Source organism: Silene latifolia, chromosome X, assembly GCF_048544455.1.
Source record: "Silene latifolia isolate original U9 population chromosome X, ASM4854445v1, whole genome shotgun sequence".
NCBI lineage: Eukaryota > Viridiplantae > Streptophyta > Magnoliopsida > Caryophyllales > Caryophyllaceae > Silene > Silene latifolia.
The window spans coordinates 328,192,084-328,208,500 of NC_133537.1; the positions used below are offsets into that span (position 1 = coordinate 328,192,084).

The following is a 16,417-nucleotide window of genomic DNA, read 5'->3' on the forward strand; positions in this document are numbered from 1 at the left end:
AGAATCCAACCCCTCTTTCCACAATTTCACACTAACAATCATCATTAAATCAATATCCAAACCTTAGAAAATGTTATCCATGGCTTCCTCTTCTTCATTCTTGTTCAACACTCTCACCAATACTCCAAAACACTCAACCTTTCTTCTATTTCCCACAACCAAACCCAATTTCCCCCAAAACCCATTTCAATTCTCAAAAAACCCATCATTTGCCCACAAAAATCTCAACTTTTCATCCCCAAAAAGATATTCTTTCATACCAAAATCAACAGATTCAGACTCAGAAGCAGAAACATCAGATGAAATCTCTTCTGCAACAACAACAACAACTACAACAGAAGATGAATGGCTTAGCAAATTACCTGATAAAAAGAAGCCTTTATATGCTCACAGTTTGCCTTGTATTGAAGCATGGTTAAAAAATTTAGGTTTTTATCAGAGTAGAGATGATAGAGCTGTTTGGTTTGTTGAAAAACCTGATTGGCATGCTCAACTTTCCCTTGATGTTACTGATCTTTATATCAGGTTTATATTATTGCTTTATTTGTTATTGTTTTAATTTATTATCGAGTAGGCGTGAGTCATTGAGGTACTGTTGTTATTATTATTAAGGGTAAGGCTGCGTACATCTGACCGTGTTCTGAATTTTGAAATTGTGTATACATTGTCTCAATTGCTATTAAATATGGCTGCTTAGGTTTGATGGTTTGATGTCAATTTCGCGTATTTGGGCGGCTTTATTGAATTTGGATGTAGAATAGGAAGATATTTCTGCTGAAATTATGTTGGCAGCACTTGCATGTGAATTTTGGGTTTGTTAATGCACAAATTTATATAGGAATTTTTGGTTGGTGTGTTTACTTGGTGGTATTCGTTTATTCGAAACTTGCAAGTAAAAGGGATGTCAGGATCAGTGTGTTAGTGGTACATTGCATTTGGATGGACAGTTGGGGAGAATTAGGTTAGCTACCCAAGGGACTTTGTTGAAAATCTGAAATGATCTGTTGTATAAAGACGAAAAATTGGAGACGAGATGAAGTTCTATGGAAGAGCTTTTGGATTGCTTTTAGTTTGGCTGTAGACAAATTGGCTTAAGGGCTGGTTGCTTGTTACATTGAGCAGGATGGACTTAATGTAAATCTGTTGTAGTCAAGAGGGTCGTGTTGTCGAGCATCTCACTCGTTTTGACTCTACTTTACAGTGTTTAGTATGCGAGGTGAAGATGTAGAAGTCCATGCCTTTTATATGTTGTTGTACTTAGAATCTTATGTGCACTTGAGTATGTTTAGTCTCTATTACTTTGGAAGTGACGTTATATTTGATCAATGCATGCAGATATTTAAAGAATGGACCTGGAAATCTGGAGAAGGATATGGAGAGGAGATTCAGTTATGCACTGAGTAGAGAAGACATTGAGAATGCTGTGCTTGGAGGACCATAAGAATATAAGGTATTTTGTCGATACATTGCTATACGCATTTCCATAGACTAGGCTGGTTCGTTTTGGTAGTTCTTGTTAATACTTCTATACGTGTGCACATTACTTGAATTTATCACATTCTTGCCTGGAAATGGCATTTTGGCATATGATATTATGACTTGCTGTTAAAGTTTATTTTGAATGATTGATTGATATTTGATATTGATGAAGGATAAGTTTTGAATTCCATGAACTATCCGCTTGCATCAATAACTTGCAAGTGATGCTGAATTGCTAAAGCGTGATAAATTGTGTAACTTTGTTGCACGAGTATGAGATCAGAATTAAAGAATATGCTTTCAAACAAATAAAATACCTTTCATTGAATGTAATAAATTGAATATGTTCATCTCAGTCCTCTTAGATATAGAGTAATTTAGACAGTAAAATTTCCCATCACGGAGCTTAAGCTACACACTATTATCTGAAGGGGATCGTCCTCTTTAGACTTGTAGTCTGTTTGGACTTTCCTTATTGTAGCTCTGCAGAATTGATGTGAGACCAATATTCCTTAACAAGTTGGCCAAATAGAGAACCTTCCTGTTTCATTAGCTTCATTGGCTCATCAAACTCCACCACTTTCCCTGCACCAAAATGGGAATGCAATATTGAACACGGTATATTTAACTAAGACAACTGATAGACTTTTACTGTAGTGTAAAAATGACAAGACATGCAGAAAATATTTCGTAACTCACCATCACTCATGGCAAGAACCTTTGTGCTATCCATGACAGTTGGAATTCTGTGGGCAACAGTGATCACAGTGCAGTCACAAAATTCTGTCCGAATCGTTTTCTGAAGGATCATGTCGGTTGCATTATCAACAGATGCAGTAGCTTCATCAAGCACCAGTACTCTGCTTTTTCGCAGCAAAGCGCGGCCTAGACAGAATAGTTGTCTTTGTCCCATGCTCCAATTAGATCCATCCTCCGAAACTAACATGAAGTTATTTTCAATATGGGCTCATTTGGGTTATGTTCTTTGTGTTATCTCTAATAAATTGGAGTTTATCATTTGCGACACCATGGTTATTGAACAAAAGTATAAAAATAGAATGAATGCAGGGAGTATTATTTTAAATTGGTACCTATCGTAAAAACTGAGTAAAATCTGGTCAAACTTGACGTTATTTGGAAAAATGGGGACAATATAAATGGGTGGAGAGAGTACAAGTCAAAATTAGAGGATTTACCTGTAGAATCTAACCCCTGAAATCTCTCTTGCACTGATTCTTTCAGCTGACATTTGCCAAGAACCTTCCAAGGGCAAAATATAAACATCAGATTTTCCCGGATTGCTTTATTTTACGAGTTTTTTTTAAATTCTAATGATTATTACTGGATAAACTGAAACTCACCTCCCAGATTTCTTCATCAGTGTGCTTACATAATGGATCCAAGTTAAATCTAACACTGCCATTGAAGAGAGTAGGATCTTGAGGGATGATACCAAGCCGTGACCTTAGGTCATGCAGGCCTATTTGGGATATATCGATCCCATCGACAAGTATCTTTCCCTGAGTGGGTTCCACTAAACGAAACAAGGCCCCTATCAAGGTAGTCTTTCCGCTACCGGTTCTACCAACAATTCCTATTCTGTCTCCACCTTCAAACGTGCAACTGATTCCTCGAAGAACCAGTGGCGCACCTTCCCTATATCTCATCTGTACCATACATCAGAAATCTTAGTATCTAACCTTCTACATCAATAAAAGTTGTGATTCAGGACGTTCAGTTGCTCGAAGTCATACCTGCAGATCACATATCTCGACTCTGCCAATAATTGGCCAGTTCTTTGGAGGCCTGCGATCTTCAACGACTTCAGGAGCTTCACTAGGCAAGTGCATGTACTGATTTAGCCTCTCAACAGAAACTATATTATTAGCGAAAATACATTGGCATTGGATTCCATAAACCATGGTGTTGTTTAATGAAAGACCATATGTGAAGGCCATCCCTACAAATCCTGCATAATTTATAGCATTAGAATTTTGGCTCGAGGAGAATTTGCAGACCAAGAAGCTAGTGCGCGTGGGATTTACCAGCGCGAATAGTCGAGGGTGGCAGCAAAACCATGCACAAGGCAACTGATGAGAGTACAATAGCATTTAGGGTCTCCACCCTCTGAATAAGCCATTCACTAGCTGCAAAATTGTGCAAGAAGGGGCTTGAATTTCGGTCTACGAGATTTAGATTTTTGGCAAAAAACCGATCTTCCTCCCCGAAAGCTCTTATTGTCATGGCCCCAGATATAGATTCCGCCAAATGGTTCGCAACTTGGGACTTTGTTGTACCCTGGATTCTCATAAGTTCCTTTGCAGTTGCTAGGTAGTATCTCTGTTCACAAGGTTACCAGATTGATTACTTAATAGAAGACATCAAAAGGAAACTTTTGACGAAAATAGTCTGTATAATAGTCAGTCACCTGCACCCATATTATCATGTAAATGACCGGTATATAGACAAACAAAACTTGCGGAGTAATGGTAGCCAATAGTCCTAGATTTGCAGATGCAATGATAGTAGGCGAAATGACACTTAGAATGTTATAACAGACATCAAGATCGACAATGTTCATGTCAGAAGTGACCTGCAGAGTTCAGGGATCATTATGATAGTTCAGAAATCAGACATCTGTTTACTGTAAATAAGAGTTGTGGAACTTATGGTAACTTATACTCACCCGACTTAGAATCCTTCCAAGAGGTGTGGAGTCATAGAAAGACATCGGAGCTCGAAAAAGAGAATTCAGTAGCTCAGAAAATAAAGATTCTGATGATTTCATCCCTATTATAACTATAGCAAGAGTTCTGAAGAGGACAAATACTACTGAGCAGATTCCTATACTGAGGTATACCACAATCAGTTTCGGTGGACTGATATGAGGATTATCTACATTTGAGGCCATCCAGTAGTTCTGTGCTATTTGACCCATGACAAAAATTAGTTGAAAGATGACAACGCATATTAGGTACAAATAACTCTTGTTATTTTTCAGGTACGTCCTGTATGACTTAAAACCAGTGTCCCCTACGTTCCTTTCTTCTTTTTTGATCAACTGGTCTCCGTTAGATGCTTCAGGAGCATGAGTCTTGGCCTTTTCATCAGGACAGGTTTCTCTTTCAAATGTGCCAACCTCAGCTAGCCTTTCAGTACCTGCAGTCTTTTTGTGTGCGTTTACAAGGTCTGAAAATTCTGATGTCGAAGCTAATAACTCTTTATAATGTCCTGCTTGCAGGATTCCGCCGTCTGACATTAGCTACACGCAAAAATAATTGATCTTGATCATTTATTTACTGGTACTGACTGAATCTAAAAAGTGTATGGTTGGGAAATATAAACAAGAAAAGTCCCTTACCAGACAACATTGAAATGCAGGAAGAAAGTCAACTTGGTGGGTGACAAGTATCACAGTCTTTTCAGATAGAGCTTCTATGACATATTCCTGCCACAATGTTAATATCAAACATTAGAAATGTACTTTCACTTGGCAATGTAGAACTGAAGTTTTGAATAGTTACTTTGAATAGGTTAGTTGCGGTATGTGCATCTACAGCGCTGAACGGATCATCCAGAAGATATATATCAGCATCTCTGTACAATGCTCGAGCTAGTTGAATTCGTTGCTTCTGGCCTCCACTCAAATTTACCCCTCTTTCTCCTATTTCAGTCAAGTCGCCGAAAGGAAGAAGCTCAAGGTCCTTCACCAATGAACACCTATGAAGCGTTTCTTGGTACCTAACTTCATCCATGGCACAGCCAAAAAGTATATTGTCACGTATTGTCCCCGACTGGATCCAAGCTGTCTGAGAAACATAAGCTATTCTCCCATTGACCTCCACCTGTAAAAGAAAACAGAGAGAAAGATGCACAAATCGTTTTCAGATGTATGCAGTAAATAAGATCAATACACAAATAGTTACAAAAGCTATTTTTGACATTGTAACTTACAGTTCCCTCTTTATATGGCACTTCTCCAAGGATTGCTGCTAATAATGTTGACTTGCCTGAGCTAACTTCTCCACATATTGCTACCTTGGCACCTGGCTGAACTTCTAGAGATATATTTCTCAGTGTCGGCTTTGTTTGATTAATTTCCCAGGAAAGATTCACAGAATTCAATCGAATGGCATGGTCGACGCTACTAATATCGTTTTTATTTCCGTGCTCTACTTCTGATGCCTCAAGAAACCTGGAAATTCTAGTAAAAGCAACTGTTGCTTGAATTACTGCATTAAGGACATCTGAAATAGCGACTATAGGTTCTTGCAACAGGCGCAGTGTTGCAAGAAAAGTGAATACATTACTGGCATATAGTGGGACTCCGAGGAAATAGCAAGCTGCAAATGTAGCACCAGAAATCGGTATTGGAGCTGTCCAAAAGAGGAAAATTTGGCAAACTAATCCCAAATGCACTCTTAGTAACCATTTATACTCCTTACTCCTCAAACCTTCAATCGTGTTCTTGAAGTGAGTCTCCCACGCATAAAACTTGAGTACTTTCATGTTTACCAGAGCTTCAGAACAAGCTTTCAGGCGCTCATCTTGCGCAACCATCTGCGTAGTCTGGAAGTTGTGCTGTAATTTTGACAGGGGAATGTTACAAAGCACTGTTAAAATAAGCACTACTAGCGATGCAATGGTTGCAAGTCCCACCAAATTTATCAGAATTGCTAATGCAATGCAAATCTGGAGGGCGGTGGTCCAAATCTGGTGAAACCAGAAAGGTAATTCACCAATTCTGTGAGCGTCAACTGTGACATTACTCATTATCTCACCACCGGAATGGGTTTTCCTAGCATCACTTGATAGTCTTAGCTGCTTCTTGTAAATCAAGGCTGTAAGTAAAGCCTTCACTTTAACGCCTATTACTCTGGTGCGGAAGTACCACTGTCTTCGTGACAAAGATTCCATGATCTTCAGAAAGAAGAGCAATATAGCCAAAACATAACCTTCGTACCTGAAAGCTTCTTTGCCCATGGAAACTTTAATGAAGGAATTAATTAGTAGAGGTCCAACAGATAGAGTGAGGATACTAATTAAGGCAAAGATCCCGGAAATCAAAATCTCTTTCTGATGGCACGCAATGATTGTCCAAAGAAGTGCAGATTGTAATGATGTTTCTTGATCTTTCTCTTTGATGAGTTGGTCAATAAATTGTATGTAACAGGATTCTGCTCCATCAAATTTATGTAATTTTGGCATGTCCTCGTCCGAAAGCGTCTTCTCCTTACCCAATGCTATCAAAGGGTTCAACCACCAGAAGGATATCTTACTGAACAAACCGGCTTTGGAATATGGAATAAATTGGACATCAGAATCATCTTTGATGATGCTGTCATCCTCACCATTTAGAGCCGTGTAAAGGGTACTACTTCCATTAGCAATCTCGTAACTTGCTTCTTCTTTGTACTCCTTGTAAGTACTCAGCAGGAGGAAACCTGCTCCTAGGAAAGACAGAATATCTAGAGTAACCTTAAGTGTTGCTCTTCTATGGTTAACTATGGAAGCGAGCGCGAAAAAGGATAAAGTTCCAGTAGACAGGAAAGTGAAGATAGACAGAATTCTTAAGGAAATTTGTGAGAGATGTGTTTTTCCAAGGCTTGATGTTAATACCATCAACAACCATACGAGTCCTTGAAACAGAAGCAGAACCCACCAATGAACTGGCGAAAAAGAATGGTCGATTTTCAACTTCTCCTCGAAAACACAAATTCCTAAGCCTATGTAAACTAATCCCAAAATACCATTATACACTGCTGAACATATTTGCAGAGCAGATATGCATGCATTAACTTTCTTAGAGAAAGTTCTGCAAATCATGCAACATAAAACCAATGCCAGAAGCAATACATCAAATGCTAATGTTACAAAATGGTTGACACATGAATCGGGATGACTGACCGATGAAAACCCGTTAGTACAGGCCTCATTTGAGCATTCCGAGTTCCCACAGAACAAACTCCACAGATCATCCATCACCATTTCACCAGTATTCAGCTCAGCGCCCACCTGCAAATCCTGCATGAACATATACATAAATTCAAAAGTAAAAGCAACGACATTGTCTATCCTACAACTATCATCTAAATTCGTAATATTATTACGAGGATAACCTTACTGGTGAATCTTGTGTGATTTGTGGAGCCAAATGCTATAGAGGGGTACTGAATGAAAGTGAAAAGTATAAAAGAAGCTTCTGAATCTTATACTACTGGTCAAAGAATATAATTATTGATCACAAATCACATTAATAGTAATTTATACTTCCTGGCACATAAAAGTCTTAAGAAATTTGAAGCAAGAATTTAATAATAGCAGCATTTTCAGAGTGTGAATCTGAGAAAAATACTACTGTACCCAGCTTTCCCACTACCCTGAAATGGTCAAACCTCGCCTTTTAGGTGCTTCGTAAAATATACTCCCTCCGCGACTCTGTTCCACAATAATCTTCATATTTTTCATAATTCTCCTCACATATTCCGAAAAGTAAGACGAATACCGTGGATAGATGTAGTAAATATTCACAAAAAAAATCAGTCAATATGATCACCCAGTATTTAAATTATTTGAGTATTAAAGAATTTGAATAGAATGTTAAATGATTGTGATAGCTGTTGTGATAGTGACACTGACTTCTGATGATAATGAAGATCCCTAGAAAATCAACCCATGTTGCTTGTGCTCCTAATTTTTAAATTTGATGATGGTTTCCTCTCATAATCTATGTTACTCAGACTCGTTTAGAAGTATCCGACACGGGTGCGTGTCCAAGTGTCGGACTCGGCTATTTTTTTTTGAACAATATGCATATTTTGGTCTAATAAATTGAGGTGTCCAAGTGTCATACCCATGTTCGAGGGTCGAGTCTTGGACACGGGTACGCGAGGAAATTAGAAGAGTCAGACTAACATAGCTTATAATACTGAGCTCCAAAACTTATGTTACTGAAAGAATTAAGATAGCTATTGCCTATTACATTAACACACTCAATCCATATTATCAGTCTGTAAGGTTAAATGCACCCATGTGAGTTAGAAACTGTGACATTAATGTCAATTATATATCATATGAGCTGCCTTTTGCATCACAAAATTTATTATTATTAGTTCATTTATCAATCACAAAATTTCCCATAGGCCATCACAGTTCTTTAGCTACAGTATTATTTGAGCCGGGATCGCGATTGTGGTCTTGAAACTGGTAGCTTGTTTGGACGTTCCTCAATTTAGCTCTGCAGAATTGATATGAGACCAATATTCATTAACAAGTTTGCCAAATAGCGAACCTTCCTTGTTCATTAGCTTCATTGGCTCATCAAACTCCACCACTTTCCCTGCACCAAAATTGGAATGCAATATTGAACACAGTATATTTAACTAAGACAACTGATAGACTTTTACTGTAGTGTAAAAATGACAAGACATGCAGAAAATATTTTGTAACTCACCATCACTCATGGCAAGAACCTTTGTGCTATCCATGACAGTAGGTATCCTGTGGGCAACAGTGATCACAGTGCTGTCACAAAATTCTGTCCGAATTGTTTTCTGAAGGATCATGTCAGTTGTATTATCAACAGATGCTGTAGCTTCATCAAGCACCAGCACTCTGCTTCTCCTCAGCAAAGCGCGGCCTAGACAGAATAGTTGTCTTTGTCCCATACTCCAATTTGATCCATCCTCCAAAACTGTCATGATTTTTTTTTTTAATATGAGCTCACTTTGGTTGGTTCTGTTATATCTCTAATAAACTGGAGTGTTATCATTTGCAGCACTATCTCCTTCCTATCGCAATTAGTTTTTCCAAATATAACATAGACAAATGTAAAATTTGTTATGTTTGATTTGTCACAATTATCTGCATATTATCATTTTTAAAAATAATGTACCAGAAAAATATTACTCCCTCCATTTCGAGACGTTTGTTCTACATAAGTGAGCTGAATTTTGGACAAATATAAGGAAATCGAATGAATGAAGGGGTATAATTTTAAAGTGGTACCTATTGTATAATGCGAGTAAAATTTGGTCAAACGTGACATTATTTGGAAAAACGGGGACAATATAAACGGGTGGAGAGGGTATAAGTCAAAATTCAAGGATTTACCTGTAGATTCTAACCCCTGAAGTTTCTCTTGGACTGATTCTTTTAGCTGACATTTGCCAAGAACCTTTCAAGGGGAAAATATAAACATCAGTTCTTCCCGAATTGCTTTGGTATATGAAGGAATGTTTATATTCTAATGATTATTACTGGATAATCTGAAACTCACCTCCCAGATTTCTTCATCAGTGTGCTGACATAATGGATCCAAGTTAAATCTAACAGTTCCATTGAAGAGAGTAGGATCCTGAGGGATGGTACCAATTCGCGACCTTAGGTCATGCAGGCCTATTTGGGATATATTGATACCATCAACAATTATTTTTCCCTGAGTGGGTTCCACTAAACGAAACAAGGCCCCTATCAAGGTAGTCTTTCCGCTACCTGTTCTACCAACAATGCCTATTCTGTCTCCACCTTCAAATGTGCAACTGATTCCTCGAAGAACCAGTGGTGCACCTTCTCTATATCTCATCTGTACCATACATCAGAAATCTTAGTAGCCAACCTTCTAAATCAATCAAAATAGTAATTCAAGTCGTTCAGGTGCTCAAATTCATACCTGCAGATCACATATCTCGACTTTGCCGATAATTGGCCAGTTCTTTGGAGGCCTGCTATCTTCAATGACTTCAGGAGCTTCACTAGGCAAATGCATGTACTGATTTAGCCTTTCGACAGAAACTATATTGTTAGCCAAATTGCATTGGTATTGGATTGCAACAACCATGGTGTTGTTCAAGGAAAGACCATATGTTAAGGCCATCCCAACAAATCCTGTATGATTGCTATTATTAGAATTATGGCTGGAGGAAAATTTGCTGACCAAGAAACTAGTGTGTGGGGGATTTACCAGAGCGAAGAGTTGAGGGAGGCAGCAAAATCATGGATAGGGCAACAGATGAGAGTACAATAGCATTTAAGGTCTCCACCCTCTGAATAAGCCATTCATTAGCTGCAAAATTGTGCAAGAAAGGGCTTGAATTTCTGTCCACAAGATTTAGATTCTTTGCAAAGAAACGATCTTCCTCCTTAAAAGCTCTAATTGTCATGGCTCCAGATATAGATTCTGCCAAATGATTTGCAACTTGAGACTTTGTTGTACCTTGGATTCTCATAAGTTCCTTTGCAGTTGCTAGGTAGTATCTCTGTTCACAAGGTTACCAAACTGATTACTTTTTTCATGAAAATAATCTGTAAAATAGTGTGTGCAATGGTCAGTTACCTGAAGCCGTATTATCATGCAAATGACCGGTATATAGACAAACAAAACTTGCGGAGTAATGGAAGCCAGTAGTCCTAGAGTTGCATATGCAGTCATAGTAGGCGAAAGGACATTTAGAATGCTGTAACCGACATCAAGATCGACAATGTTCATATCAGAAGAGACCTGCAGAGTTCAGGGAATACCATTATTAGAAATCAGACATCCGATTATTGTAAATGAGAGTGGTGAAACTTTTGATAGCTTATACTCACCCGACTTAGAATCCTTCCAAGAGGTGTGGAGTCATAGAAAGACATCGGAGCTCGAAGAAGAGAGTTCAGTATCTCAGAAAATAGAGTTTTTGATGATTTCGTCCCTATTATAACCATAGCAAGAGATCTCAAGAGGATAAATATTATAGAGCAGATTCCTATACCGAGGTAAACCACAATCAGTTTTGGTGGACGGATGTGAAGATTATCAACATTTGAGGCCACCCAGTAGTTCTGTGCTATTTGACCCATGACAAAAATTACTTGAAAGATGACAACCCATATAAAATACAGATAACTATTGTCATTTTTCAGGTACGTCCTGTATGACTTAAAACCAGTGTCCCCTACGTTCCTTTCTTCTTGTTTGATCAACTGGTTTCCGTTGGATGATTCAGGAGCATAAGTGTTAGGCTTTTCATCAGGATAGGTTTGTCTTTCAAATGTTCCAACCTCAGCTAGCCTTTCAGTACCTGCAGTCTTTTTGTGTGCGTTTACAAGGTCTGAAAATTCTGATCTTGAAGCTAGTAACTCCGTATAATGTCCTGCTTGCAGGATACCGCCGTCTGACATAAGCTACACGCAAAAATAATTGATCTTGATTATTTATTTAGGGTATTGACTGAATCTGAAAAGTTCCTTAAATGATGGCCTTACCAGACAGCATTCAAATGCAGGAAGAAAGTCAACTTGGTGAGTGACAAGTAATACAGTCTTTTCAGATAGAGCTTCCATGACATATTCCTGCCACCATCATCATTTAAATTAAACATTCAGGAATGTAATTTCACTTGAACAATTAAGAACTGAAAAACCAATACTTACTTTGAAGAGGTTAGTGGCTGTGTGTGCATCTACAGCACTGAATGGATCATCCAGAAGATAGATGTCAGCATCTCGGTACAGTGCTCGAGCTAGTTGAATTCGCTGCTTCTGGCCTCCACTCAGATTAACCCCTCTCTCCCCTATTTCAGTCAAGTCGCCATAAGGAAGAAACTCGAGGTCCTTCACCAATGAACATCTACGAAGCGTTTCTTGGTACCTAAGCTCATCCATAGCACAACCAAAAAGTATATTATCACGTATTGTCCCCGACTGGATCCAAGCTGTCTGAGAAACATAAGCTATTTCCCCATTAACCTCTACCTGTAACATAAAAGAGCTAGAAAGATGAACAAGTGTTTTGCAGAAAATCTGCAGTAAATAAAATCAATCAAACTGAACTCAATACACAATTCAAGATCTTGGTTGATATTGTAACTTACTGTTCCCTCTTTGTATGGCACTTCCCCAAGGATTGCTGCTAATAATGTTGACTTGCCTGCCCTAAACCCTAACTTCTCCGCATATTGCTATCTTTGCACCTGGTTGAACTTCTAGAGATATGTTTCTGAGTGTTGGCTTTGATTGATTCATTTCCCAGGAAAGATTCACCGATTCCAATCGAATAGCAGGGTTTATGCTACTAATATTCCTTCTACATCTAAGATCAAGCTCTGACTCTTCCAGAAACCCGACAATTCTAGTAAAAGCAACCGTTGCTTGAATCACTACATTAATGAGATCTGCTATGGCTACTATAGGTTCCTGTAACAGGCGCAATGTCACAAGAAAAGTGAAAACGTTACTGGCATTTAGAGGAACCCCAAGGAAATAACAAGCCGCAAATGTAGCACCAGAAATTGGTATTGGAGATGCCCAAAATAAAAAACCGTAACAGACTGATCCCAAACGCACTCTAAGTAACCACTTATACTCCTTTTTCCTCAATCCTTCTATTGTGTTCTTGAAGTGAGTCTCCCAGGCATAAAACTTTAGTACCTTCATATTCACTAGAGCTTCAGAATAAGTTTTCAGGCGCTCATCCTGTGCAACCATCAACTTAGTCTGGAATTTGTGCTGTAATTTTCCCAGAGGAATGTTACAAAGCACAGTTAAAATAAGGACTACTAGCGATGCAATTGTTGCAAGTCCCACAAAATGGATCAAAATTGTTATTGCAATGCAAATCTGGAGGGCGGTGGTCCAAATCTGGTGAAACCAGAAAGGAAATTCGCCAATTCTGTGAGCATCAACTGTGACATAACTCAGTATCTCACCTCCTGAATGGGTTTTCCTAGCATCACTTGATAGTCTTAGTTGCTTCTTGTAAATCAAGGCTGTAAGTAAAGACCTCACTTTAACGCCTATTACCCTGCTGCGGAAGTACCACTGTCTTCGTGACAAAGATTCCAAGATCTTCAGAAAGAAGAGTGAAATAGCCAAAGCATAACCTTCGTACCTGAAAGTTTCTTTGCCTCCGGAAACCTTAATGAAAGAATTAAGTAGTAGAGGTCCAACTGATAGAGCGAGGATACTAATTAGGGCAAAGAATCCCGAAATCAGAATCTCTCTTTGATTGCAAGCAATGATTGTCCAAAGAAGTGAAGATTGTAATGATGTTTCTTGATATTTCTCTTGAATGAGCTGGTCCATGTATTGCCTGTAACAGGAACCTGCTCCATCAGATTCGTGTAATTTGGGCATGTCCTCATCCGAAAGAGTCTTCTGCTTACCTAATTTCATCAACGGGTTCAACCACCAGAAGGATATCTTACTGAACAAACCAGCTTTGGAAAATGGAGTAATTTGGACTTCAGAATCAATTTTTATGATGCTGTCGTCCTCACCATTAAGAGCAGTGTAAAGGGTACTTCCACTGTCAGTCTCGCGACTTTCTTCTGTTTTGTACCTCATATAAGTACTCATCAAGAACAAAGTTGCTCCTAGAAAAGAAAGAATATCTAAAGCCGCCTTTTTTGTCACTGTTTGATGGTTAACTATGAAAACAAGCGCGATAAAGGATAGAATTCCAGTAGACAGGAAAGTGAAGATGGCCAAAATTCTCAAGGAGCTTATTGAGAATTGATTTGTTTTAAAGCTCGATGTTAAAACCACCAGCAACAACCATGTGATTCCGTGAAGGAGAAGTATAACCCACCAATGAATTGGCGAAAAAGAATGGCCAATCCTCAAAATTTTTTCGAAAACCCAAATTCCTAAACCTATATAAACCAATCCCAAAATACCATTATACAGAGCCGTACATATTTGCAAAGAGGACATGCATGCATTAACTTTCTTAGAGAAAGTTCTGCAAATCAGGCAGTTCAAAACCAATGGCAGAAGCAATACATCAAATGCAGCAGTTACAATATGGTTAACGCATGAATCGGGATGACTGACCGATAAAAACCCGGTACTACAGGCCTCATCTGAATTCAGAGTTCCCGCAGAACAGACTCCACAGACCGTCCATCATCAGTATTCAGCTCTCACTACTCTTCTACAAATCCTGCATCAAGATATACGTAAATTCATACATTAGAAACGACATTGTGATTGTTTCATACCGTAATAATCATCTGAACATGCAAGAGCATCAAGAGGAAAAACCTTTGTGGTGATCGGTGAATCTTTTTGTGATGTTTGGATGAATAAGAAAACTCAAAGATAAGTGTGCATTCACATACTGAAGTCTAAGAAATCTAAAATAACAATTTAATACTCCCTCCTTTCCGATCATTTACTTACCTTTAATTAAGGTACCTCTGCATCAAAAATAAAAAATAAAAAGTAAACAAATGAATGAGACGACGGGAGTAAAAAACAGTATAGCGACAATATTTTGCCTAATATATAGGCATCTTATTTTTGTCTTATCTATGGTATTTGACCCGTCTTAAGTTTTAAGATGATACTTCCGTCTTAATAAATTCTTTAAAATTTTGATGATGTTTCCTCCCATAATCCTTATACTACTGATACTGGCTCTAAAACACATGTTTCTCGGAGAAGTAAGACAGCATCCATGTGAGTTGGAAACCGTGACATTAATTCTACATTACAAAATCGATTAAATTCATGTTACAGTACAATAAACAATTGAACAAAGCTCTGAAATTAAGCAAGTAAAGTTCAATAAACATATTTCGAGATACTCGTATGAAAGCTCCTAAGGAAGACAGAATATATTTTGCAAAGAGGATTGACCGATAAGAACTCGGGATTACAGGCCTCATTTGAGCATTCAGAGCATTCTGCAAATCCTGCATGAACAAATCTAAAAGAACTACTCCATATTTAATACCAGGCATCATTTAGAGTGTCCAAAACTTTAAAGAAGTCAGCAAACTATCCTGAATTCCTGATATAAAAAACAAAGCTTCCCCACAACCCAAAACGGTCTCGTATTAAGACCGTCTTTATCAATGACCTGCCTCGACCTAGGTCACCAATTAAACCTTAACCATGGTAGTATTACACTCCAATAGTGACCGGTCACCAAACTCTTTAATAAAGATGAGCAAAGATGGTCTTATTTCTTTACAATTGTATACACATAAGTAAAGAAGTTAAATACTTCATATTCCCTCCGCCCGTTCATTTGTTTACCTATTCTATTTGTAAGCGTCTCAGTCAATTTGTATTTTACTCATACAGTACACTTTTTGAGAGTGTCAGTCATTCTCCGCAGTCGCCACTTATCCTTCTTCTCCAACTCCCCCTCCCCCGATGCCGCCACACACTCCATTTCCCTTCACCGGCGACGCCACAACCTCCCCTTCCCGTCACTGGCAGTTTGTCCCCTACAATTTCGCCGAACAACCGTTACAATTTCCGCCGCGCCACCGCTATGCCGTCCCCTACCTAAGCCGCCTGTTCACCACCACAGCACCGACAACAACCAATCTCCCTCTAACAATAGTTCAACAGAACTAACCCAGATTCAACTTTTTTTTTGTTTTAAAAGAAAAAAGGATATTCTCTCGTGTACCCCTTAACTTTTTCATATTCTATAATATACCCCTCTTTTCATGCAAAAAAAAAACTTTAATCGTCAATAACTCTTGGCTACAAGTTCAGAATATGATAAACTTTTTTGCCAAATTAACCGTCTTTAAGAGGTCTTCCGTTTGAAAAAAAATTCACTGATGTCTCAACTCGTAGTCGGAAATTATGGTCAAAGTTTATTCGTTAAAAAATGTTTGACCAACCATAACTACCGGCTAAGAGTTCAAAAAGCGGTGAATTTTTTTTATTAAATTGAAGGCTTTGACGAGATAATTGGTTAGGAAAAAAAATTACCGTTTTCTAAACTCGTAATAGAGAATTATTGTCGGTCAAATTTTTTTTGCGAAAAACGAGGGGTACACCATAGAAAACGAAAAAGTTCAGGGGTACACGAGAGAATATCCCAAGAGAAAAACATCAATTTGATTCACAAGTATGCAATTAACAAACTAAATATATGATTTTAACATTCAAATTATTGTTTACAGTGACAAAATTTGATAATTTGAGAGATTTT

The 16,417-nt window shown here is 38.2% G+C and overlaps 2 protein-coding genes and 1 pseudogene across 15 annotated transcripts in view; 1 reads left to right on the plus strand and 2 right to left on the minus strand.

The window, feature by feature from the left end:
• Positions 1 to 16,417, plus strand: part of LOC141618429 (uncharacterized) — a 26,464-nt gene continuing 10,047 nt past the window's right edge. The window contains exons 1-4 of one of the 14 annotated variants that reach the window (XR_012531388.1): positions 14 to 525; positions 1,336 to 1,450; positions 4,721 to 4,781; positions 4,861 to 5,491. Coding sequence is in view for 13 of the 14 variants with exons in the window: in XM_074435527.1 (XP_074291628.1) it covers positions 71 to 525; positions 1,336 to 1,441 (561 nt within the window). In the remaining variant the exon portion in view is untranslated. Of the gene's footprint in view, positions 526 to 1,335; positions 1,451 to 1,960; positions 1,980 to 2,217; positions 2,564 to 4,480; positions 4,500 to 4,720; positions 5,492 to 6,652; positions 6,672 to 8,971; positions 9,061 to 11,744; positions 11,764 to 16,417 lie in introns of those variants that run through there. The other 13 variants (XM_074435527.1, XM_074435530.1, XM_074435524.1 and 10 more) reach the window with 13 other exon arrangements.
• LOC141618423 (ABC transporter C family member 10-like) lies at positions 1,797 to 7,520 on the minus strand. Its single transcript, XM_074435516.1, has 11 exons — positions 5,434 to 7,520; positions 5,004 to 5,324; positions 4,841 to 4,927; positions 4,166 to 4,741; positions 3,908 to 4,072; positions 3,525 to 3,819; positions 3,234 to 3,448; positions 2,841 to 3,146; positions 2,676 to 2,739; positions 2,179 to 2,418; positions 1,797 to 2,064 (listed from the first exon to the last, which is right to left on the minus strand). The coding sequence occupies exons 1-11, from the start codon at positions 7,513 to 7,515 to the stop codon at positions 1,952 to 1,954; spliced, it is 4,464 nt and encodes a 1,487-aa protein (XP_074291617.1). The 5' UTR covers positions 7,516 to 7,520; the 3' UTR covers positions 1,797 to 1,951.
• Positions 8,671 to 14,397, minus strand: LOC141618428 (ABC transporter C family member 10-like; annotated as a pseudogene).